Source organism: Mesoplodon densirostris, chromosome 15 (assembly GCF_025265405.1).
Source record: "Mesoplodon densirostris isolate mMesDen1 chromosome 15, mMesDen1 primary haplotype, whole genome shotgun sequence".
NCBI lineage: Eukaryota > Metazoa > Chordata > Mammalia > Artiodactyla > Ziphiidae > Mesoplodon > Mesoplodon densirostris.
In genome coordinates this window covers 23,170,603-23,196,440 of record NC_082675.1, presented here as the reverse complement: position 1 = coordinate 23,196,440, position 25,838 = coordinate 23,170,603, and the positions used below count along the sequence as shown (strand labels likewise).

The window sequence follows — 25,838 nt, the reverse complement described above, 5'->3', positions numbered from 1 at the left end:
GAAAACATATCTGGGATGTGTCCACTCTGAGGAATAAAAGGGGAAGCATTTAGCGATCAGCTCCGAATCCCTTTGGTCAAGGGTTGCCTCGTGGGCATTAACATCCCACATTTCTAGGTTACACAGGGTGAGTACTGAGCCTGACAGATGGCATAGAGAGAGGAGGGGTGCTGTCCAGTCGCACCTGAGAGCACCTATCATTAGTTGGAATAAAAGGTGAGCTCCGTGCTGCTGAAGTGGTACACAGAGATGTCTGATCCCCTCTATAGATATCCTAACATGCCCCCTCCTCCACAGACCTCTCTTGACCTCATTCAACGGACACCTTTTATTCTTGCCTGCCCAGCATCCATTTCTGCCCTTTCCTGGTAGCTGCATCCCTATTTGGGTATTAGGAAACCAAGCTTCCCCCCCTTTCAGTCCCTCCAGCTGGGTGAGGCTGACTTCCCCACCTCCCCATGCCCTCATCTCTAAGGGTTGGCCAAGTCCCAGGTCCAGCCAATCAACTAGTCTATTCCTCCCCTCCACTAGAATGATTTGTTCTAGAACGCTCACTGGATCCTGTTGGTGCTAAGATCTTCACTTCTTCGTTTGAGTATCTACACAGCCATACCCTGGGAAAGGTGATTCCATCCCAAGCTCCAGGGATGGGACTTGATGGGCATAAACCACACAGCACACCCATTCTACTGAATGTAGATGCTAATTTCAAAGTGGGCTTGTGACTTAAGTGGCCCAGTCAGGCTGGCTCTCGGGACTCTGGCTTGGAATGCAGGAACAGATGTGTTCTTTCAGACCCTGAAGTGAATAAGAAGGCCCATGGTGCTGATGGCTGCTGAAGATCTTCCTAGGGCCTGAAGGTAGACCAATCTCAGTAGAAATCCTCACTGTATATGGCAGAGCAAAAAGACAGAAAGAACTGGTCCCTGAGGATGAGGACACGGGTGAATTGTGGGATCAACCAAACCTGAAGATCAGCTTACTTCTGGGACTCCAGTTATATGAACCAATCACTCCCCTTCACTGTTAAAGTCAGGTTAAGGTGGTTGTTCTGTTACCTGCAGCTGAACACAATCCTAACGGAGACCTGGACTCAGTAATAAAAGAAAACCGTCTGTTCCTGTAACAGAAATGTCCCAGGATGGGGACACTCTGAACAAGTGGAGACCTCACATCTGTGATCTTGTTTGACCATCATATTTCACCTTGGTAATTACTACCTAGATCCCCACTGAATAGATAGGAGAAGAAGAAGAAAGAAAAATACTCAAAGAAGTGAAAGCACTAACCCAGTGGCTCTCAAGTGGGAGCAACTTTGCCCCCGAGGGGACACTTGACAATGTCAAGACTTTTTGGTTGCCACAGCTGGGGGCAGGGGGCGGTATGTTACTGGCGTCTAGTGGGTAGAGGCCAGGAATGCCGCTCCACATCCTACAATGCACAGAACAGTCCCCAAAAAAGAGTTATCTGGGTCAAAATGTCAACAGGGCTATGGTTGAAAAATCCTGCTTGATTAACCCTGAGCCACTTAGATTCTAGGCTCAGAATCAAATCCAACTCACTCCACGGAATGCAGCTGGGCCCACTGTGGACACGCAATACAGCCTAGCACTGGAGCCAGTCAGGATTGCCACAGCGAAGACCCAGGAAAGCAAGGTGCCTGAGAGCCAGAGGAGAGTGGAGCCCAGCCACTTCAAGGGGCACCATGATCTTGTACCAACTTCGCCCTCAGTCAAATGCATTCCAGGGCGAGACCCTTGCAAATTCCTGCATAATTTCTTGGCCCTGGTGGCCTGTGCTTAAGGGGACCTGGGGAGGTCTGTGGCTCCATGCCCAGGGTCCCAAATCCATTTCTACCTGTTTGCCTGGCATTTGCTGCACAAAATTAGAAATTAATAATTCATCTCACCGGATGAATAATTCAACAGAGGGGACAAAGGGCTGCCGGCGATTGTTGGCATCGCAGAAACAGCCTGTGTTGCCTTCAAAAGGGAGAAGGAAAAAGAGATTCTACAGCCAGGCTGGTGTCTGGACCCAAAAGACTCTGATGCTAGACAATTTAAACGAGCTCTCCTTTGGGGCATGGGGAGTTGATGAGGACACTGGGGCTCACAGAAGGGAATTTGGGACCCTATCCCTCTCCCTACATCAATTCTAGCCCCTCAAACCTTCACAGTTCACTACAGCCCAGCTTAATTGGCACCTATTCCAGGAAGCTTTCCCTGATACACTCAACTAGCTGAAGAAGAAAATGCATTTCTCTCTGATTGCACGTGTTAGCCACTTAGCCCTGACCTCTGCTAGCTTCGCAGCCTCACACTAAGCCATGTTTCTGCTGCCAGAGATTCTTGGGCCGTGGAGTGGCTTTTCTAGTGAGAAGGAAAGAAGAGATTCAGCAGAGAGCTAGTGTGAGTGATTCTTAGCATTTGGGGATCTTGCTCATTTGAAGTTCAGATAAAACCTGGCAGCCCTTCCCCTGAAAAAAGCTCCCCAATATACCTGCATACATTTCAGGGGATGCATAGATCCTGGAGCCCCTTCACTGAGTCAGGTTTAGAATTCCTCCCTCATGGGGAGCCTTCTGCTAAGGAGGGGACTACAGTTGTCCAGAGCATGGAACACAGCTGAGTTCCTCAGCCTTGCATTGCCTTGAAGTGGCTGTGTCCCACGTGCCAAGGTATTTTAAGGGAGTGAATAATCAGTAAGGACCTATTAGATGCCTGCATGTGACCCTGGGCAAGTCATTGCCCATCTCTGGGGCACAGTTTCTTTACTTGGAATTAGAAGCATTGTTCTTGGGACTACCCTGGTAGCACAGTGGATAAGTCTCCACGCTCCCAATGCAGGGGGCCTGGGTTTGACCCCTGGCCTGGGAACTAGATCCTGCATGCATGCTGCGAATAAGCGTTCGTGTGCCTCAAATAAGAGTTCGCATGCCGCAACTAAGGAGCCTGCCTGCCACAACTAAGACCTGGTGCAACCAGATAAATAAATAAATAAATAAATACTTTTTAAAAAGAAGAGTCATTCTAGACTATCTTGGCACTTTGATTCAGTCATTCATTCAGCAAATATTTATTGCATGCAATTAGGTGCCAGGTACTAAGCTGAGAATTGGGAATATGGTTAGGGAACAAAACAGATGAGGTTCATAACTTGTCAGGACATATAGTCTAATGAGGGAGGCAGTCACTGATTAAATAATCACACAAAAAATACAAGATGATGAGCTCTGAGCAGTGATACAGGGGGAAATTCAGGGAGTGTATATATCGGGGAAATGATTATAACCTGGGGAAAGAAGAGATGAAGGCTTTACCTTGATAAGGAGAACATGGGGGGCATTTCAGGCTGAGGAAGCAGCATGGCTAATGCCCTGAAGTGTGAAGGGACCAGGGCATTTAAGAAATTAGAAGGCCAGAGTGGCTGCATTCTGGAGTCCGCTGGGGACTATGTGGCCCAGGGAGAAAACACCCAGGAACATGATAAGGCAAGGTTCCTCTGTTTTCATGATAGTCAAGGCATATCTTCCAGTAACTTCTTTTCATGCTCTCCAAAGGACAGCTAAAGAGCTGGCACTATTCCACTGTATTGAAACCCCAGGCTTAATGGTTAAAAATATCAAGTACCTACCTTTCCCATCACCAGAGTAGCTGGAGGTGCCTTTTGCAAGCCCTTCGTCTCAAAACCTACATGTAAAGTCTGAGACGCTACCAAATAAAAAATATTCAATCTTAAAGTGAAGCAAAAATCCCCCTGCCCAGCCCTCGCTGCAATTTAAACCTGGTCGCAGCCCTTGAGGAGTTATTTCTACCCCCTGGTTCTGTGGCTCCATCATCCCACACTGATGATTACCGAGAGCCCGGATGTGCCAATTGCCACTTCAATGGGTGGTCTGAGTGCAGTCTCTGAGCAGCATGGGGCAGACAGAGCTACCCTTTCATCTCCCTGGGTGGAGCTTTCAGCTGGAGCCAGCACGGAGACTTCAATTCCTGTGCCCCTTTGGCCACCCGCCAGTTGTGGACCTCTCTGGGCAAGTCTCACCCCCTTTCTGGGCCTCAGTTCCCTTACCCACCAAATGAGAGATCTGGACTACATGTTTGATAATATTCTTTTCTTTGACTTGGGGGTTCTCTGCCCTCTTGTTTCTAAAATGCATTAGCTTGGACTTTTTTTTTTTTTTTTTTTTTTTTTTGGCTGCACTGGGTCTTCGTTGCTGCGCGCAGTCTTTCTGTAGTTGAGGTAAGTGGGGGCTACTCTTCGTTGCGGTGCACAAGCTTCTCATTGCGGTGGCTTCTCTTGTTGCGGAGCACAGGCTCTAGGTGCGTGGGCTTCAGTAGTTGTGGCGCACGGGCTTAGTTGCTCCACAGCATGTGGGATCTTCCCAGACCAGGGCTTTAACCGTGTCCCTTGCACTGGCAGGTGGATTCTTAACCACTGCGCCACCAGGGAAGTCCGGATGTTTTTTTAATCTTTCCAACTACTGTTTGCAGACCAGTGACAGAAGGCAAGATAACCACTATCTGTAAATTATAATGAGTGGGTAATTAGCTGCCTTCAAATTAAGCCTCCCTTCTTGGAAGCCAGGAGGATTAGTTTTTAAGTTGTTTATCATTATCTTCATTTAATGCTGCTTTCTCACTAAAACCCAGAGGGAAAAGGAAGAATGGCAAGCAGATGTTTTGTTATTAGGGGCCCTGGGGGATGATTTGAGGCTTTCACTGCAGTGATCATTCTCTAGATTCTTCTTGAGTCAGCAGAAGCTTTGATGAACTCGACAGAGGGCAGGGGGATTGGACAGACACGGCCTATGGAGAGAAAGCCTGGCTTAACAGAAAGCTGCTGGGGACAGCAGTTCCTGGCTGGGGACAGTGTAGATTATGAAATTTGTATTTTTATGTAACACTTTGCAAAGAGATTTCACTGCTGTTGTTTCATTTTCTCCTGAGGATACTCTGCTACTGCCAGAGCTCAAAACACCATTATCTCCCACACAAATCTCTCTCATTGCATAGTCTCCCTAGCTGTTGTAGGTTGCCTGTAAAAACGGCCATCAAAAATCTATAGAGACAGGGCTTCCCTGGTGGCGCAGTGGTTGAGAGTCCGCCTGCCGATGCAGGGGACACAGGTTTGTGCCCTGGTCCGGGAAGATCCCACATGCCGCAGAGCGACTGGGCCCGTGAGCCATGGCCGCTGAGCCTGCGCGTCCGGAGCCTGTGCTCCGCAACGGGAGAGGCCACAGCAGTGAGAGGCCCGCGTACCGCAAAAAAAAAAAATAATCTCTAAAGACAGAAAGTAGATGAGTGGTTGCTTGTGGATGGGGCAGGAGGGCTACTTCCTCTCCCCATGAATCAGAGCTGGCCTTATAACTTGCTTTGACCAATAGAATGTGGAGGAAGTGATGTTGTATGAGTATCAGAGCCTAGGCCTCAAAAGATCTGGTAGCTCCCACTGTTACTCTGTGGGGACCCAACCACCATGTAAAGAAGCTTGGGTTGGGGGACTTCCGTGGTGGTCCAGTGGTTAAGATGCTGCGCTTCCACTGCAGGGGACGTGGGTTCGATCCCTGGTTGGGGGATCAAAGATCCTGCATGCTGCGTGGCACGACTGAAAAAAAGAAAGAGAACTTTTCTTTCTTCTTGACTCCAATAAAGATCTCAGAATTTGGTATAATTTGGATCATGTATCTATTCTTGAGTCAGTAACTATGGCTGAGGGTTTGGAATATGCTGATTGCCAGACTCAGATCGATATGGTAGCCACTTTCCAAGATGGCCCCCAACGATCTTGCTTTCTGATATTCATGTCCTTTGTCCCCTCCACGCTGAACAAACGCTGGCCTTTGTGACCAATAGAAATATGGATGAAGTCATGGCATGTGACTGCTAAGGCTAAATCATAGAGGCATAGCTGCTTCTGCTTTGATCTCTTGGATTGCTCCCTCTGAAGGAAGACAGGAGCCATGTTGTGGGGATACTCAAGCAGCCCTGTGGAGAGGAACTGTGGCCTCTGGCCAACAGTTGTTACCAACTTGCCAGCCACATGAGCGGATCCACCTGGAGGTGGGTTCTTTAGCTCTGATCAAGCCTTCAGAGGAGTGCAGTCCCAACTGACACCGATTGTATCTTCATGAGAGACCCTGAGCCAGATCCACCCAGCCTAGCCAGTTTGGAATCCTTAACCCACAGAAACCATGTGAGATAATAAATAATTATTATTGCTCTAAGCCACTGAGTTTTGGGGTGATTTGTTGCACAGCAATAGATAACTAATACAGTTGTACACCCCTCAACTCTGGGTGAAGAGTTAGTCCTACTCCATGTGGAGTGAAGCGGGAAGGATGGTTCTCTGAGGAGTAGTCAGGCTGCTGTGAGTGGGAAAACAGGAAATGAACACTGTGTGGGCCACACAACAGCTAACCCCAACAATGGGTGCTCTGCAGATACACACTTGCTGGAGGATTGAAACACAAAGGCAATACTGATTCATTTTAGGTGACTCAGAGCATCTGGGCCAGGTAGGACTCAGTCCCAGATATTCCTGTGCTGATTTTCTAGCTCCAACTCCTGACAGTTTTTCTCTTTAGCTATCCCTAGACTTGACTGATTATGAGCACCACAGACACTCGCCTCCTTTGCCAACCCAAATAATTGCTCTTAAAGTAAGTTAGTTGTCATTGTGTTTCTTTTAATGTAGAGAATAGAGGCCCCCACATTCCTCCATACTTGTGTGTAACTAATACATGGTTTAAGGTTTCTCCTGTTAAAGTGTTTTTTGTTTTTTGTTTTTTTTGGCTGCATCGGGACTTAGTTGCAGCACAGAGGATCTTCGTTGCGGCATGTGGGATCTTTCCTTGTGGTGCGCAGACTCTAGAGTGCGCGGGCTTAGTTGTCGCGCAGCATGTGGGACCCCTGTTACCCCAACCAGGGATTGAACCCACGACTCCTGCATTGGAAGGCAGATTTTTAACCACTGGACCACCAGGGAAGTCCCTATAGTGGCTTTTTAATTTCATTTCAGTTGGACATATGATAGCTCAGACAAGGATGCCTCCTTTGGAAGCTCACATTCCTCATTAATCTTTTCAGGCAAAGAAGAGAAAACAAAGATGAAATAAATATAAGGGTTAACACTCCAACTGATAGGGAGTCTCCTTCCTTCCTTCCTCCCTCCCTTCCTCCTCTTCTTTCTTCCTTCCTTTCTCTCTACTCAATTTTTTGAGCACTTACTATGTGCTTGCTATTGTCTACTATCTCATTAAGTCTCCTAATGATGATGAAGTGGGTATCAATGACCCCTTTTGACAGATGAGGAAACTGAGACATGTTTAGAGAAGTCAGGTGCCTTATTGGATGTTTTTGTCTTTTTATAGTCATGTTATTTAGCTCTAAAACTTCAGTGATATTAATACCCATCAGGTGAAACCAATCCATACACTTTTGCCAGAAGTCCTATTTTAAGCTTTCTCTGTACCAAAGGCTGCCTCACATTATTGTCCTCCAACCAACCATCAAGATACAAATTATATTTCCTGTGTGCCCAATGGATGTGATGCCAGAAGAAAAAAACATGGAGTTACCGGCACTTTTTTTTCTGTCCCTTCCATATCATTGGATGCTCAGTTTGCCTGAAAAAATGATGCCAATAAAGGGAAGCATTCAGTGTTCTGACACAGCTTGCAGCATTCAGCTGCAGAATTCCTCCTGGATTTGAGATTATGACTGAGTAGGTTAAGGAAGGAGGTGGAAGCCTGGGATCCTAAGAACCCAGGTATCATACTTGTTTTTTCCAAGAGGTGGAACCATACCTGCTCTCCGCCCACCTTCCATTCTCTCTGCAAAAGCAAGAAGGGAGCTAAGGGGGGACAGTGGGCGTGGCTACAGCCAGGCTGTTCCTTATGGGGCCAGAGTCTTGCGGCTGTGGGCGTGGCCCCGGGCCCGGCTTCCCGGCGGCAGTTGGCTTCGGGGGCGGGGCCGGGCCGAGGCTTCCTGTCTGCGCTTGCGGAATCGCAGTTTGACCCCGGAAGTGCCGGCGCTGTGGGAACTGTCATCGTGGAACGCGGCGGCTGTGGCGGCGGCGGTACAGCGCCGGCAGTGGAGCCGCCGAGGTGAGTGCGTGGCTGGGCCCTGCCGGATGTGGGGCATCGGGCCTGGGAAGGGCCGCAACCGTGCCTTACGCGGCCTTGGGCCTCCCTGCCTACACGGCAGGGCCAAGGGTTACGCTGCCCCCGGGGCCGCGAGTCGCCCCGTTCCTCCTACCCCTCCACCGACCCCCGCCCAATTAGGCCGCCAGAGCTTAGAGTCTCGGATTCGAGGATCGGCTCGAGAGTGACCTTGGCCTTGGACGAGTCACGATCCTCCCACTTCACCCCGAGCTTCAGTTTCCTCAACGTTCATTAATTCGTTCAACAAATATATGTCCAGCGCCTTCTGTGTGCCGGGCACAGATCTAGGCACTGGGGATACAAACAGAGCAAGACAGACAAGGCTCCCGCCCTCATGGAGCTTACAGTCTAATGGGCGGAGACAGTCAACGACAAATACATGCGCTAGGTAATTAAAGATATGACAGTAACTAGGGTAGTGAATACTTTAGATAGGGCAGTCTGGTGAGGTCTCTGAGAAGAGTAATATTGAATTGAGACCAGAAGGGTGAAGACAGAAACTGAGGCAGCAGTATCCCTGGGGATGCTCCCAGGACTTATTGAAATTGGTCAATATGGGGCCCTTTCCTAATTTGTGGCATCGACTGCCCTGCTTGGCACTGAGGATGCATTGGTGGGGCACAGATATCATCATGATCATTGTCCTTATTCTTTTGGAACTTAGAGTCCAGTCATTGCCTAGTTAATTTCTACTCACACTTGAGATGAAAACTCAAAACTTCCTTGACATCCTCTCTCCCTCAAGTTAGTTCTCTCCGTTAAATGCTGTTATAGTCCCAAGGGCCTTACCTGCATAGCATACTCACGGTGTTGAGTTTTACGTATTTGTATGGCTGTCTGGTTCACATCTGTCTTAACCATCAAGACTGTAAACTCTATGAATGGCAGAATCAGGTCTGTTACTTGCCCGCCTTAGGATTCTCCAGGCAGGCTTCCGTGCCTGGCACATAGTGGGTACTCAAAAACTCTTTGAATGGCCTATTAACACAGTTAATTAACACAGTTTTTGCTCTCCAGTGGTTCATAGAAGGCCTCTCCTGCACCAGGTTATTATCTTCTCTTTCTGATGGTGTCTCTCCTCTACTTAAATGACGCCTCACTGCCTTCAAATGAAAGGCCAAAACCTTCAGCATAGCATTTGAGGCTCTTTTTAAAATGGCTCCATCTTTCCTATCCAACCTCTTCTCTCCACTTCTGTCACCCCCTCTCTGACCTTGTGTTTTCAGCCATCCCAAATGTCTCCCTCTTCCTTCAGAGCCACAGGCTCTGAGCCTTTACTCATGCTTGCTCTTTGCTTGGAATGTCCTTCCTTTTCATCTTTTCCTCCTATCCTTCAACAGCCAGGTTGTAAGTCATCTTCTCTGTGACATCCTTCCTTTCTCTGCTCTGCTTGTTCTGGAAATTTCCAGTTACAGCTCTAACTACACGGAATGATAGTCATTTACATGCCCAGGATCCAGAATGTATTCAGTTAGTGTTTGTCGAGTAACTGAGGAAGCCCAAAATGCTCTGCTTATGATTGGGACTTGAATAATAACAACAAGTGAACTTTACTGAGTGCTTATTATGTGCCAAGTACTATCCTGATGACTTAGTGCTGGTTATTTATCATATCAACCCTGAGAGCTTATGAGATTATGTACTGTTATCATCCCGATTTTACAGATGAGGAAATCAAGGCTTAGAGAAGTTAAGGAACTGTCTCAAGGTCTCAACATGGGTAGGATGGAGCCAGGATTTGAACCCAGGCTGTAGAACTATAAACCTCTCTTTCAACCATCACACCAGCCTGGGTCTGAACAGGCACTGGCTTGTAGGAGTAGATTTCTTCCAAAAGCAGGTGCTGTCTCTACCTGTCTAGGCCTGAACCTTGGGGCCTAGAATTATAAGGGTGGAGAGCCACCTCCTCATTATGACTCTTTCCCCACCTTAGGTCCCCACACTGGATACTCCCACTACTGACTTTGGAAGGTGAGTATGGAAAGGACTGGGCTTGTGACTTCTGCACTGGTGAGCTGACCACTGATGTTTCCAGCTGCCCTCCCAGCATCGCTGAGGGGTTAGGAAAGAAGTATTTTTAACATATTCAGCACAAGAGACCCAGGTGCCCAGGCACAAGAGCTGGGCTTCAGTTTCAACTTGGCCACTCATGTATTTACCTGAGCAAATCAGGGCCCCTCTTTGGACATCTGAGCATAATAATCCTTGTCGTTCTTATCTGGGTTATTGCAAAAGGCTAGTAAGATAGTAACTTGATTAGAAGTAATGTATATACAACAGATGGTGTTATCTACATTTTGCAAAGGTGAAAGATGAAAGCTCAGACACGGGGACCATGTATCTGATCCACTATCCACTGCGATCCTAGAGCTGGAACAAGCCTCGAGGACTAGACAGACTGGACCTCTCTCTTTGCATCCCATGTGAAGATGGATATCTTCACAGTCTTTAAAGCAGCCGCTGAACCAAGGTTCCTCGTATACCAAGCTGCTTCCTACCTCCTTACCTTTGCTCCTGCCGTTTCCTCTGCCTGGGACACCCTTCTTCCCTGGCCATTCTCCACTCTCAAGACTCAACTCAGGCTCTCCTGAGCCTTCAGGCACTCCTCTAGAAATGCTTCTCCGACAGCCACAGCCCCCACCAGCTCAAGTGCACTAGACTCAGTACAGTGAATGGTTAAGAGCCAGCCTGCTTCACCAGCCACTAACTCTGAGACCTAGGGCAAGTTTCTTATCTTCTCCAAGCCTCTGTTACCTTATTGATAAAATGAAGGTAATAATAGTACCAACCTTAGAGTTGTTACGAGCATTAATACATGTAAAGCAACTTAAGGTGTATAAAGCGAGTTCATGCTGAGAAAAGCACTGAGAAGAGCACCAGCACATGAGAAGCATGCTTCCGCTGCTGCTATTGTCATTATTATTATTGGATCAGAAGCTCCCCCAGGGCAGAGACCCTGCTTTATCAGTCTGTCTTCATAACACCAGGGCCAGGCCTAATATCTGAGATCTGGGACTCCAGTAACTCATGGCTGACCATGCCCCTCAGCTCCTCTGTGAGGGGTCAGGAGGTGATGATTTCCTCATCCCAGGCTTGATATGTCTTCATGTCGTCATTGAGACTGTGCTGGCCTTTTGTGGCATGTCTGAGGCCTGAGTCACTTCTGTACCATGATTCAGCCAATACGCATGTCTTTCCGCAGGTCAGGCCAAGTTGTATTGAGAAAAGAGCATTGGATGGGAAGACAGGAGACGTGGTGTCCGCTGCTCACTGACTCTGAGGCCAGTTTGTGCCTCTCTAGAAAGGAGCTCGCTCTGGCAGTTTTCTGTGAATTCTGTTGACCTCCCTGGTCCTCCTGTTTATCCGTGTCCTTCTTTCCTGAAGCTTAGAAAGGTTGTAAACTCTTAACTCCCTCTGCAAGTGAAGAAAGGCCCATGGCTCCAACCCGCAAAAGACTTAAAATCTGGTTAGAGTGGTAAGAAAAGTATCCTCATATTCAGTTGTTCATGAAATATTGGATGAAGCCACGTCTGTATCAAGCCTGTGCTTGTCACAGGAAAGGTAGCAAGAGAAGGAGAGCCCAGGTACTGTCTTCACAGAGTTCACAGGCCAAGGAGGGCACAGACCTGGAGCCATAATAAAGATAATCTAGGTACTTTTAACCAGTACTTCTCAAATTGGGTGGGAATATTTCAGGAGTCACCTGGGGAGTGTTTTCCTCCTCAGCTGATAACTGCTGCTTTAGGCAAAAAAGTCACTTTGGTCTAGATTAGTAGGTACAGGAACCAGGCCTTTGAAGCCTTTGAGGCCAGAGGCTGAAGCTTCTCTCCTGGCTCTGGGATCAGCCCCAAAGCAGGCCTCTGCCCCCAGGAGCCTCTGTGTCTGCTGTCTTCTTCCCATCCATATTCCTTTCAGGAGGGTCAATGCAGCACAATGCCAGCTCTGCCCCTGGACCAACTCCAGATCACCCACAAGGACCTGAAGACAGGGAAGCTGAGGACTTCACCAGCGCTGGTGAGCCGGTGCCTTGAGGCCGTTCAGCCTGATATTATCATTCTTGCAATTTCAGAAGCAAAAAGTAAATTCCTTCTTTATCTGTTCTAGAATGACCCAAGGGCCACAGTGTGTAATTCAGTAGTCGGGACGCTATTAGGTCCTTCCAGGCCCATCGTAGAAGTTTCCTTTCCGAGCAGCTTGAATTTGAGTGGTATTTTCCATGTCACCACCCCACACCTTGCCTGCAAAGCATTTCATTTTGAATCAAAGTCTGATGGCAGTTCTGACTCAGCCTGAGCTGGCTAGCAGTGGGGCTGGCCCAAAGCTGGGTCTGGGGATTGGACCCTGTGGGAGGTGCTCAGGTTTCGGATGGGCCTTTTTCAGAGCTGTACCAGCTGCTATCCACTTTAGCAGGGCACACTGATTTCAGAGGTCAGTTCTGAGCGGACTGAGAAGCGCCACACACAGACCTGGCAGGGCCTGTGAGACTGAAAATTAAGGAGGCTGTGAGCATGCCGATTACCAGCTGTGGGGAGAGATTAGAGCCTCAGAGAGGTGCCAGGGTGCTGGAGAAGGAGACAGACGCGGGGACTGGAGTCCCCATACCCCCTTGCTCTTTTCCCAAGAATATGAGCTTACTTGAACAAGGTGGGAGGAAGTATTTTCTGGGAGCTTGAGTAAAATTGTGGGAAACAAGAGCTTGGTGTTTTATTTCCTGCTTTCTGGATGGCTTCCTATTATTTCCTAACTACTCTCTAATAATAGTACTTAATATTTATAGAGGGTGGCTCAGTGGTTAAGAATTCCCTGGTGGCTCAGTGGTTAAGAATCCGCCTGCCAATGCAGGGGACACGGGTTCGAGCCCTGGTCCGGGAAGATCCCACATGCCGCGGAATAACTAAGCCTGTGTGCCACAACTACTGAGCCTGTGCTCTAGAGCCCGCGAGCCACAACTGCTGAGCCCAAGCGCCTAGAGCCTGTGCTCCACAACAAGAGAAGCCACTGCAATGAGAAGCCCGTGCACCGTAACAAAGAGGAGCCCCTGCTCGCCGCAACTAGAGAAGGCCCGTGTGCAGCAACGAAGACCCAATATAGCCATAAATTTTTAAAAAATAAAAAAATAAAATGTATAGAGCACTCGCTCTGGGCCAAACCTTTCACCGGGATTATCTCATGTAAGCCGGACCACAGCCCTCTGAGTAGGCATTTTGGTTGTCCCCATTTTACAAATGAGGAAACTAAAAGTTCAGGGTCATAAAACTGGAAAATGAGGGGAGCCAGGATGGGAACACAGCTAGGCTGCCCCTAGAGCCCATACCCTTAACCTTTCTGCTATAAAGCCTCTTGTTTCTTTTTTATAACTTTTTTTTTAAATTGAAGTAGAGTTGATGTCCAACATTATATGTTTCAGGTGTATAATATAGTGATTCACAATTTTAAAGGTTATATTCCATTTATAGTTATTATAAAATGTTGGCTGTGTTCCCTGTGTTGTGCAATATATCCTTGTATTCATAATCTTTTTATGTAAGGGGCTTATTGATCAGAAAATTGAGAACTGTTCTGTCCAATATGTTAGCTGTTCACCACGTGTGGTGGTTGAGCTCTTGAAATTGTGGCTAGTTCAACTGAGGAACTGGATTTTTAATTTAGTTTTAGTTCATTTAAGTTAAAATAGCCCCATGTGGTGAGAGCCTACTGTATTGGCCAGCACGGACCAGGTCTAGAGCAGTTCCGTCACTGCAGAGGTTCTGTTGGTCGGCGCTGGTGGAGATGGGTTCCTTGGGTCTGATTTCCCACCTCAGTCCTTCCCCGTGTACTGGACACCTGGGCTGCTAGACTGTGGGCTCCGTGGGAACAGAGACTGGGCCCTTCCCTTTGTTATGGTTTTCCAGTGCCAGGCACATAGTAGCTCTCAGGAGACATTCAGTAAATGAGTCAAGGACCCTAGCCATGCTTTGTGACAGGCACTGGAGCTACAAAGAGAAAAGACGTGGTTCCTGCCCTTGAGGGGAGAAAGCAGACTGGTAGTTCTCTGCAGCATGATCAGGATATGAGGGAAGGAAGTCCAGGCTGCTGATCCAGACCAGCAGGGTGTATGGGTATGGGGAGGTCTTAGGGTGGTGGGAGAGCACACACTGCCAGGGACCCCTTCCAGAAAGAGGGGGATCCTGAACTGGGTATTGAAGGGTGAATAGGCACTAGCCGGGCAGAGCAATGGGAGGAGGGTGGACCTGGCAGGAGGACCTGAGTCTATTGGCCTGGGCTCCTGAGAGCCTGACTCCTACACCAACCACCTGGGGTGGAAGCAGAGTTAAGGAGCCCGGCTTTGTGTTTAATGTCACACAGACTTGGCCCTGTGACTTTGGGCAAGTTACTTAACGTCTCTAAGCCTCAGGATCCAAAACAGGGTAACAGTAGAACCAGCCTTGCGGGGGTGGCTGTGAGGATTAAATGAGATGCCTGTGAATTAGCAGTGAACCTAGGACATAGTGAGCACTCAATGAAGACGGTGATGACAGCTGTGACGGTGACAGCGGCATTATGAATGGGGTGTAGGGCGGGAAGAGGGACGAGCTAAGGAAGACAGCTGCTTGATTGAGGAGCAGTCTTTTGGCTGTGCTGCAGGCCACTAGAAGCTCCTGAAAGATTGTCCTCAGAGATGTACCTGCCCTGTATTTGTCTCTTTAGTCCCAACTTGGGAGAAGAAGATCTCCAGCAAAGGGACAGCCATCATGCTGCCTCTGCAGAGTGATAGCTGAAGCTAATGTTTATTGAGTAGTTACCGTGCAGATGCACATACTTACTATTGAAGATCCAAAAGAAATCAAGTCTTGGGCCAAAGTGGGTGAATGGGCTGTTGAGAAAGACAAGACTCATATAAGTGGAGCATTTGGAGAACAGTCCAAAATAGTTTCTTATCAGGATAAACAGAGCAGAAGTTTGAGGGGCAGAGAATGTTCAGCAAGCTTCATGCAGCAATGGGACCTAAGCCAGGCCTGAAGGGTAGAAGATACAGTTGGAGCCTGCTGCTCCTTGCCCTGGAATCTTCCATGCCCCCTACTCATTTTTTTTTTTTTTTTCTTTTTCGGCTGCACCACTCGGCATGTGGGATCTTAGTTCCCTGACCAGGGATCGAATCCATGCCCCCTGCATTGGGAGCATGGAGTCTTAACCACTGGACCGCCAGGGAAATCCCCAATGGCCCCTACTCTTGAGCGTGGCATTGAAGGTCCTTCAGAGACCCTGGCAGGATCTGGTCCTTCATTACCTCCATGCATTCCTTTGTTCAATCAGCAAATGTATATGGAGAGTCTGCTCAATGCCAGGCACTGTTCTAGGGGTTGGGACTGCTGTGGTGAGCAAAACTCAAACTCTCTCCAGAGACCTGCAGGGTAGTGGGGGAGAAGGAGAAGGCAGGCCCTCCCTTTTATATCACTTTATTGAGGTATCATTGGAGAACAATAAACTGCATGTATTTATCTAAAGTATGCGATTTGATTGGTTTTGACATCTGCATACACCCATGAAACCATCACCATAATCAAGATAATGAACATTTCTGGACTTCCATGGTGGTCCAGTGGTTAAGACTCTGCACTTCCACTGCAGGGGCCACGGGTTCTATCCCTTGTACCCCTGGTCGGGGAAGTTCCGCATGCTGTGTGGTGTGGCCAGAAAAAAAAAAAGATACTGAACATTTCTACTACTCCCGAAAGTGTCCTGGTGCCCCCGCTATAATCTATCCCTTCCTCTGTTCCCTTCCACAGCAACCACGGATCTGCAAGCACTTCTGATACAGTTTAACAAGTGCTACAGTCGGGGAAGCACAGAGTGCAGGTGTTGGGGAGCCCAGGTGAAACCCATAACCTAGTCAGGGTGGGACTTGGGAGACTTCCTGGAGGAGATGAGGCCAGAGCTGGGGTGAGAAGGATGAGCAGTGAGACTAGGGTGACACGTGGTACCTTAGGTCATTTAGTAGGTCTGCAGTGTCAGGTTTGGTTCAAATCCTGCCTCAATTGCTTCCTTAGCCCTGTGACCTTGGCAAAGTTCCTGAATCTGACTGAGTCTTGGTTTCCTCCTCTGTAAAATGGGGAGAATACTGTCTCCTTTTGAAATAGTTGTTGTAGGTAAAAAAGAAATGGGCCGGGGGACAGGCCTACTCAGCAGCCCGCACAAGGCAGGTCCTCCGTGAGTGATGGCTTTTATTATCCTTCCAGCATCTCTCCCTCCAAATCCATCTCCCACCGCCTGGTGCAATCTGTGCGCCCCCCCCCCTTTTTTTTAAATGGCCCATTTTTATGCTTCCATAAAAATACTGTGTTTTCCACCTAAAAATCCTTCTCATCGTCCAAGGGCCAGCTCAGATGCTGCCGGCCCTGGGAAGCGGCCCCTCGTCCTCCAGGCGCAGTTAATCACCTGTTGCCCTCTCACAGTCCCTCTTCCGGGTTTGAGCTGTCTGTGTTGTGCTCATTTGATAGCTTAGATGTGCATCTTCCCCTCTGCAGAGTGGGCTCTGGAAGCACACGGATGCCTTTCTTCATGTGCGCAGCAGGGTGCCAGTAAATGTGTAGGATTGTAGGGAGGTAGACTCTCAGGGGTGTGTGTATGTGTGTGTCTGTTGGGCAAGTGGGGTGAGTAGCCTGGCCTGAGAAGTGACCTAAGAGGTGAGATGTCAACAGACAAAGGCAGGAGGGGAACTCAAAAACCAAGGAAGTGAAATTAGGGCCTAGAGAGTAGTTTTGAACTTGTTTCAGGCAGCAGGATTCCTTTTGTATAAATTCTGATTTAAATGGGAGGGGTCCTGAAGACCCACCTGGCAGGTGACCCCCAAGGAATCCTGCAGGACTCAAGAGACTCCACAGTTTGCAAACTTGCGTTAGGCAGTTGGGAGGTGTAGGTGGTTCTCGAGGAGACTGACCAATCAGCTGTGGTTTCCTGTCCCCCCTCGATTGACAGACCTGGAAGTGGGTGGATTGTGGTTGATAATAGCTGAGACGCAGCCCAGCCTTCTTCCTGTTCTCACCTCCCCCCCACCCCAAGAGAAAGCAGCCCTTATGTAGTCAGAGGAGAAAACTGAGCTCATCCTCTCCTCTTTATGGTGAACAAAGTAAGATTTGTTCATGGCAAGGTAAGGGTTGCAAGAGAGAGCTTGTGATGCTAAGCTGAGACCTGCAATTACCTGATTAGCATCTTTTAAAAAAATATTGAGGTTTTTTTCTGATTATACGATATAGCACAATGATATGTACAGTATACTGTTTGTGTCAGAAAGATGAAAATGGGTCCAAACAATGCCTCATATGGGCACATTTTAATGTAAATACTTAGAAAAGGTCTGTGAGGATGCTCAGGGAATGGTGAGGGGTTACCTCTGGGTTGACACAGGGGCTGGGGGTATGGGCCAGGCAACTCACCTTTCTGTACTATTGTGAGTTTTTGAAAGAAAGGATGCTCAATGCCTCACTTGTATGATTTAAAAAATAATTTTAAAAATAATACATGTTCTTTTTTTTAATGGGAAAATATAGTCAAGTCATAATCCCTTCCACTAGAGATAGCCAGTGTTAGCTTTGGGGGGTTGCCCCCCCACACACACTTTTTAAAAAAATCTGTACCAGTGTGTGAATGTGTTAAATATGTGTACTTTTTTTTTTTACTCCCCAAACTGGTTTTATAAAATAGAGAGGTTTGTGTCCTGCTTTTTCTTCCCTTAACCTTTCCCCGTGTCATTAAATATTCTCCAAAAAACATGGTATTTAATGCCCGCCTGGTGTTCCCTGGCTGCAACCAAGCCCCCTTTGTCAGAGACACTCAGTTCTTTATGCTTGAGGGTCACCGGTTGGAACAGCCCAGTGTTGTCATTGCTGTGGGTTGGCAAATGGGCCCTCACTGACTAACCTCTGCCACGTTAACACGTGGTTTTTGGATCCGTAGCACCCCGAGCAGAAGGCAGACCGGTATTTTGTGTTATACAAACCGCCCCCTAAAGACAACATTCCCGCCCTAGTGGAGGAGTACCTGGAACGCGCCACCTTCGTAGCCAATGACCTCGACTGGCTCCTGGCCCTGCCTCACGATAAATTCTGGTGCCAGGTAACATTCTATCAAAATTCACGCTAAGACAAAGCACATGACATGCCATTGGTTGGGTGCTGTTGTTTTCCTCTTCCAGAAGATGCTTTTTTTCTCTCCTTCTTACACTGGATCCTTAACAGCAAATTGTGGTTTGGATTGCTCTGACTTGTATCACAGTCTTAGTGATGTTTACACAACGCCTTCCAACACGTCATTTTTAGAAACTCGTGTTTAGCCCTCGGCTCATTTATACCTCTTCGGTCCCTTGGGGTTGGAGTGTTTGCCACAGGCCAGGGCTGATGGGCCGTGAGCCCTGCACAGTCCACCCACACGCCCTTGGGCCTCAGTGACGAGCCCTTGCTGTCCTCTGTCGCCTGGTTTAGGTTGTCTTCGACGAGACTCTGCAGAAGTGCCTGGACTCCTACCTGCACTATGTCCCCCGAAAGTTCGACGAGTGGGTGGCCCCGGCCCCTGAGGTCGTTGACATGGAGAAGCGCCTCCACCGAAGTGTTTTTCTCACCTTCCTTCGCATGTCCACTCACAAGGAATCCAAAGTAAGCCCCGGATCCCGTGACAGGTCACCACCGCCACCTGACACCTCTGTGCCAGGCTCTCAGCCCTGGGAAGGAAGGCTCTGGAAGTATCATGTTTCCTCTGTCTCCCCTCTGCTTTTATTCCCACCATTGGGGAAGAAATCTGTGCCACCTCCCTTATCCTCTAAGTCACCGGGTCGCCTGCGTTACACCCAATGTTTTCATCAATGGGGAGCCGAGGGCCCTGTGCCAGGTGGCGCGTGACTGTGCCCTCCTTGTGCGTCAGAGGGTGAAAACATTGATTCTGAGTTTTTAGAGGAACTCGTATGTGCTTTTTAAAAACCTTTACTTTTTTCCCCCTGATTTTAAAAATAATAATGCTGTCTCTAAACAACTCAAACATAACAGAAATATTTTGTAGATAATGAAAGTCATCCACAAAATTCCCTCCCCTCAAAATGACCACTGTCAAGGTGCATGTTCCTTCAGGAAACTTTTTTCCTTTCAATGTGTGTGTGTGTGTGTGTGTGCGCATATTTATTTTAAAAATAGTATCTTGCTTTTTTGTTTTTTTAACTTGTTACATGGAAATTTTCAAATATACACAAAAGTATAATGACTCCCACATACCCATTACCTGGGTTCAACAGGTATAGACATCTTGTTTGCTCCTTCCCCCTGAGTTTTCTGTTTTTCTTGGAGTATTTTAAACAATCCCAGACATCTTGGTGAGTTACACATAGACATTTTAGAATGATTCCCCAGCTGATAGTTTTATAGTGAGCTTTTGCTTCTGTTTACATTAAGATGAAGTGTGACCACTGCTCCAGGTCAGTCCACGAGGCTCGGACGTATCCGCGGTGTGGACAGAGCTTCTTCTGTTAGCCAGGTCCCTGCTGATGGACCTGAAAGTTGTTTCTTGTGAGCTTGCTATTACCCTGCAATGCACAGTTTTTGGAAAGTCTCTCATCCTTCCTGCACTGTTCCTTAGGATCACTTCATTTCCCCCTCTGCTTTTGGAGAAATCCTCTACAACAACTTCCTGTTTGACATCCCAAAGATCCTGGACCTCTGCGTGCTCTTTGGAAAAGGCAACTCCCCGCTGCTGCAGAAGATGATAGGTGAGTAGGGCCTGTGGCCTGGGGGCGGCAGGGTGGGGGGGGGCACAGAGATGGCCCCCACATTCCAAAGGCGGGCGCCCGGATGAGCACAGGGGGATTCAGAGCAGCAGCAGTGGGTGGTGCTTGGAAATGTCTTAGTGGACGTGTGTGTCAACCCTGAAAGAAGTGACTAAGTGGCGGTGGGGGAGTGGAGACAAAAATGGGCATCACGCAGCTGCTCCAGGATCTTGGAGTCCTAGCATTAGGCCACGTGTCAAACAGTCGAAGGAGTCGGGGAGTTTGCTTCGGCAATGAGAGTAAGAACGGTGGCGACAGCTAACAGGTATCTGAGTGCTCACTGGCGACTCTGCCGACGCTCCTCATACATCATCTCAGTTGATCCAGTCGCCCTGTGATGTCGGTAGTGTCATCATCCCCATTTACAGTTAAGGAAACTGAGGTTAAATGTAAGGGGCTTGCCTGAGAGGCCATGACTAAGGAGTGGCCAGGCTGGGATTTATGTCACTTCGGCCTGACTCTCAAGCTCTCGCCCTGGGCCACTCCCTGCCTCAGGGGTGAGGAGGCTGCCTCAGAAATGTCGAGATTTGCGTTGCTGCTGAGAACAGGTGGGGGCAGAGTTCAGGGAGGACCCTTTGGGGTTGTGAAGGGAACAGACATCAGCAGTTGGATCCCACCAGGAGGCCATGGGTTGGAAGGTTCACTCAGAGGCGGAAGCTTTGTTGGGAAGTTACAGAGGGAACAGTGCCGCAGTGGACTCGTCTTTGAATAGCCACTCATGGCATTGGACTGGCGCGGAGAGCTACTCACCCTGGACACCCCTGTCAGCACTCCTCACCCTGAGATTGTAGGATAGAGACTTCCAAATGCCCAGTTACCGAGCTCAGTTATCCCTAGAAATGTCTTCTTCCCTTCCTTCCTACCTCCCCCCCTGCAATAATAAAGGTAATATATGTTAATTTAGAAAATTTTGAAAGAATATAAAGTGTAAAGAAACAGGAAAGCAATTACTAAATTCCTGCAACCAGAGACAATGATTTGGTGATTATTCCCTTCTAGTCTTTTCTCCTTGTATTTTTTTTAAAACAGAGCATAATGTGTATGAAATTTCACATCCAGCTTTTTCATTGGAACGACCTCTGGTTTCTCATTCAAATCTAATTATTGCCTGATCATCAGTTAATTTCTTTTATTTTCCCCAGGAAAGACCCTTAATAATTATACTCTAGCAGAGGTTGCGGTGAGTGCACACAAGCAGGCACGATTAGTTAGAGAAACAATTATTAGGCTGGTTTAGTTGGAGTGGAGCATTCTGGGAGGGCAGCGCAGGAGACAGGGGAAGAAGCTGGGGCCAGATCAAGGAGGGCTCCACGCCAGGCTTTGGCACCTGGGGAGCAGTATCGTTTGGTGGCTAAGAAGGCAGGTTCTAGAGTTGAACTGGCCAATCCACAGCTCTAGTCCCGGCTGTGTCACCTTGACCAAGTCAGTTAGCCACCCTAAGCCTGAGTTTTCTCACTTGAAGAAAGGGAAGACCAACTTGTAGGATGGTTGTGGGGATTAAATATGAAGTGGTGCTCAGCACAGAGCCTGACACATTACAGGCACTTGGTAAGTGCGAGCTCTTACTGTGACGAGGCTGTGGGAGCCTCTAGGAGCTTGGAGCACCTAGGAGCTTGGAGCAGGCCGGGGAGCCATCTGGCGACAAGGTTAATCTGGCAGCATGCAGGTGGGGAGGGTGATGACGGGAGCCCATGGAGGGGGCCAGGGCTTCAGCGTGGGTTTGAAGGTGAGAGCCTGCTTGGGCTGCTGGGGCAGAAAAGGACACATCTGGGAGTAAAGCGGGGCTTAGTGAGGTCAGCTGTAGGGAGGAGTCTTAACGAATCTGGAGAAAACGTGAGGTGGGGGAGCAGGTTGTAAGTAGAGGCAAGGGCAGCATTAGGTCCGTGGGCTGTAGACGGCTGTGAGGGTCCAGGCAGAGATGCTGTCTGGCCGCATTTCCAGACAAGCAAGGGTGGTGTGAGAGAGCTCCGCCTGTTGCCAGGGTTCCTAATCTTTTGGGTCACTGACTCCTTTGAGAATCAGATGAAAGCTTGTCTCCAGGAAAACATACCCCCTCATAGAGTTCGAGCTGTTTTAGATATTCTCACCCCCAGATTGGGAACCCTAAATTGGCTTATTAAGGAGAGCCCTTTCTTTGGCTCACAGAGGCTGGTTCACAGAAAAGAGGGCAGGATCAGGTATCAGGAGCCCCTTCATATTGTGTGTGTGTGTCTGTCTATCTGCCTCTCCGTCTGCAGGCCCCTTCTCCACACCCTTCAACACGCGTGTGCACGCACACACACACACACACACACACACACACACACTAGCTCTCTTTCCAACCCTTGAGCAGAAGACACGAGACACAGCAAGGGGCAGCCTCCACTTTCTCCACCACAGAAGCTCTTGAGCAAAGCAGATCAGCTGGAAGAGGGTTGACAAAAGAGACAAGGGGGGAGCAAGGGAACTGGCCAACTGTCCTTTGGGCAGAAGCCCAGTCCTTGCCCTGTCCCTGCCTCCTCCTTGTTTTTTCAACCTTAAGGCTGGTGTTGTGAATCAGCAAGTGTAATTGTGAAAGCAGGGCCCTTCAGTTAGACTCTCTTGGAGCTGCTTTGCCAGAGCAGGAGTATATGAGGCCTTGGCCCTGTGGAGGACAGCACTGATCTCTTTGGCAATACCTTGCATCCACCCTGGGTTTCTGAACTACTTCAGTCTGAGAAGGGATATTTCAAGGGAAGCCATTGCTGTCCCTTCTTTTTTAATTATTTCTTTAAGAGATCAAAGTCAGATCTTCAATGTCATTGGAATCAGATAAAGGAGAAGAAGGAGACTCCAAAGACCGCAAGGGTATATTGTGAAATGTGATCTATTTTGATGCTTATAAAATATCCCTGTTACTCAGGCCTAAGCATGGAAAGGATTATGGAAGAGTGCCTCCCCCTCTTCCCGGTGGTCCAGGAGTGGTGAGGACCACTGTGTGGCCTGGGAAGTATGGGAGGAGACCTGCTCCTGATGCCTGGGTCAGGAGACTCTGCCTGGAGAGGGTGACATCTGCCTTATGGTAGGCTTAGCTCTGGGAGGTCACTGCAGTCAGAGGGAGGGGACAGGGCTCACTGTGTGAGGTTGAGGATGGTGTGAGGGAAGAATGCAATTCGAGGGTTGGGAAGAGGGTGGCCGGAGATGCCAGCAGAAGCCAGATCTTACAGGCCCTTCGTGCCGTGGTCAGGAGTTCAAACTTGCCCTTGAGGATATTGCTAGGAGGGTTTTATGAGGAAGAGCAGAGGTTGGTGGGGAGACAGCGCAGTCACTCCCCGCCTGTCAGGAGCAGGTGGGCACAGATGGTCAGGGAGTACCTTCACAGGTTGAGGGGTCAGATGGGAGGTGCTGAGGAAGCTCCTGCTGGTGAAACTCAGTTTTCTGGAATCGAGGAATGAAGCGGCCTCCAGGAAGGTGTATACACAAAGTCCAGCCACCTAGTGACTTGCTTACTCACCCAGCCCCATCTGGCCTTTGATCTCATTCATTTTCAAATCCTCCAGGATAGGGCGAGGGCTGCAGGGTTATCATTAAGGCAACCGAGGACAGACCTGCCCAAAGACAGAGGACACCTAGAGGTCAGAGCACCCTGACAGTCAGCCAGCCTTAGGTCCTGGGATTGTAGTAGGATGAGGAACCCAGGCTCTTCTTAAGGGCTGGGGCATTTTGCATCATCATGTCCCCTAGCTAGCTGTGATCCTCCTTCCCTCCCCCCTTCCCCCACCCATTTGGGCAGCCAGGACACTCGGTTTCTGTTCCAGTTACCATATGCTCTAACCTCCGCACTCACAGCAGCAGCACTTGGAGGATAGTGAACACTTGGGGGGGGGGCTTCATTTTATAGGAATAAGTGCAAATGTGTGGTAAATCTATCTCCAGGTCCCGGCAGGCCTCTCACCTTGGAGTAGGGATTAGTATGGCTAGCAGATTCAAAAGCAGAGGGTAAGAGAATTTCTAGAGAAATTTCTCCCTAGAATCTCCTCACATTACTAGAGGCGTGGCCTGGCAAGACTCCTGGACTGTAGCACCCAGGCTTCTTGAGCAGAGTGATCCTGTCTCCTAATTTTCCTGGATGACCAGCTCCAGTTTACAAAGCCAGTGCTGTCATACAAAGGACACTGCCCAAGTGTGATCATTCCCTGGGGATGGCAGGGTGAGCTGGTTTGACCAGGGAGGGTCTTTTACGTAATTTGCTGGGCAGAGGTGCTTAAAAGGTTAACTTGTACTGAGCAAGGTCCCTCCCTCACCCTGGGGAAGTTTCTAGGCTGGGCCAAAGCTCTGTGCCAGCGGGGCCCAGGGCCAGGACTGCTTTAGTGCAGGCAGGCTTAGGAAAGAGGAGAAAGGTCACAGAACATGCTGGCAACCATTTGTACTGCGTCCTCTCCACTCCTACTGTCTTTTCCCAATTCCTACCTTTCTCTTCTCTTTTCAGGAAACATCTTTCTCCAACAGCCAAGTTATTACAATGACCTGGATGAAACCATGCCCACCATCCTTCAGGTACTGACTGACTCTCAGCCCTGCCCAGGGGAGGCAGAGCCCTTCTCCTACCTGCTGATGTTTCTCAACTTTCCTGGAAGAGTCGGGGAGAAATCCCCCCCACCCGCCACCCCAGATACACCTCCAGACTGTCTCTTTGTTGCACCCCTCACCTCGCTCCTTTGAATTCATCCTTTCCTCTCTTGAACAGGACTGAAATCTAAGGGCTGTCCAGCACTCATACAGAAAGAGCTTGGGGTGCATTTTGTGTTGTTTGTCAACAGCCATCTACCTCTAAGGATACCCCTGTACGTTTCTCAAATCAGATGAAATAATGTTCATTGTAGAAAATTTGGAAAATTTTAAAAAAAGAAAAAAAAAACAGAAAGAGGAAGATTAATCTCCCTCCATAATCCCACCACCAAGAGATAACCACTGTTGACAGTAACTCTTAGAATTTTACATGCTAGCATACTTAAAATATAGCACAATCAGTTAAACACTTACATGATTTTATGATGGGCTCTGTTTTCCCCTCACTGTTGATTTGTCTTTTATTTCAATATAGTTCCCATAAATCGCCATCTCCAGGGGATCCAAAAACATATGTTACTGACTGTAACTCTTAAATATTCATCACCATACACTTGTCCAGTCTATCCAGGTAATATCCACAGGATTTACATACATTTTGTCATTTTAATCCTCACCACAATCCTGCAAGAAGGATGCCCCCATTATTCCACTTTGACACAGATTCCACTCTGACCCCGCTCTCTGAGAAGGTCACTGTCTCAGCTGGTGTCCCAGGAGTGCTGGCATATATTTAAAGATTCCGAGGCAGTTTTCAGATCACCAGTCCCTCGCTGCAGGGTGGGGGTCCTAGCTGCTGGCTCGACGGGATGTGGGAGAGTCATCTATTGTGTTTCACAGGTCTTCAGCAATATCCTCCAGCACTGTGGTTTGCAAGGGGACGGGGCCTGCGCCACACCCCAGAAGCTTGAGGAGAGGGGCCGGCTGACCCCCAGCGACATGCCTCTCCTGGTGAGGTTGCCCTTCAGCCCAGCTTCTTTCTGGCCAGTAGAAGGCCCAGCAGCTTCTTCCTCTGCTCACAGCCCTTTTTACCCCAACCCCACCGGCAGCTGTTCCCGTCACACAGGTATAGAGCGTTTCAGCAGGCCTTCTCTTTTCACTGGGAGCTTCATTTATGGAGTAGCAGAGGGAACAGGATGGAGGTTGAGTCTTCACATAGTTCAGGTGGACAGGTTCCTTGGTGCGTTATTCATTGAGCCTTTCATCCACCGCGCTGATTTGCGCGGAGGAGCCCCTAGCACGTGCCAGGCCCCAGGCTGGGCTGTGAAGGTGAAGCAGTGAGCAGAAGCAGACATGGCGCCT

At 48.7% G+C, this 25,838-nt stretch overlaps 1 protein-coding gene across 7 annotated transcripts in view; it reads left to right on the top strand.

Moving 5' to 3' along the window:
- Positions 1-8,002: 8,002 nt before the first annotated feature.
- ASCC2 (activating signal cointegrator 1 complex subunit 2) overlaps positions 8,003-25,838 on the top strand; it is a 39,583-nt gene continuing 21,747 nt past the window's right edge. Inside the window, exons 1-9 of one of the 7 annotated variants that reach the window (XM_060118283.1) lie at positions 8,003-8,107; positions 10,098-10,135; positions 10,470-10,634; positions 12,080-12,178; positions 18,171-18,256; positions 18,622-18,792; positions 19,763-19,892; positions 24,397-24,464; positions 25,377-25,487. In XM_060118283.1, coding sequence (XP_059974266.1) covers positions 12,088-12,178; positions 18,171-18,256; positions 18,622-18,792; positions 19,763-19,892; positions 24,397-24,464; positions 25,377-25,487 — 657 coding nt within the window. In that variant the 5' untranslated portion in view covers positions 8,003-8,107; positions 10,098-10,135; positions 10,470-10,634; positions 12,080-12,087. Of the gene's footprint in view, positions 8,108-10,097; positions 10,136-10,469; positions 10,635-12,079; positions 12,179-18,097; positions 18,257-18,621; positions 18,793-19,762; positions 19,893-24,396; positions 24,465-25,376; positions 25,488-25,838 lie in introns of all 7 variants that reach the window. The other 6 variants (XM_060118280.1, XM_060118282.1, XM_060118279.1 and 3 more) reach the window with 6 other exon arrangements.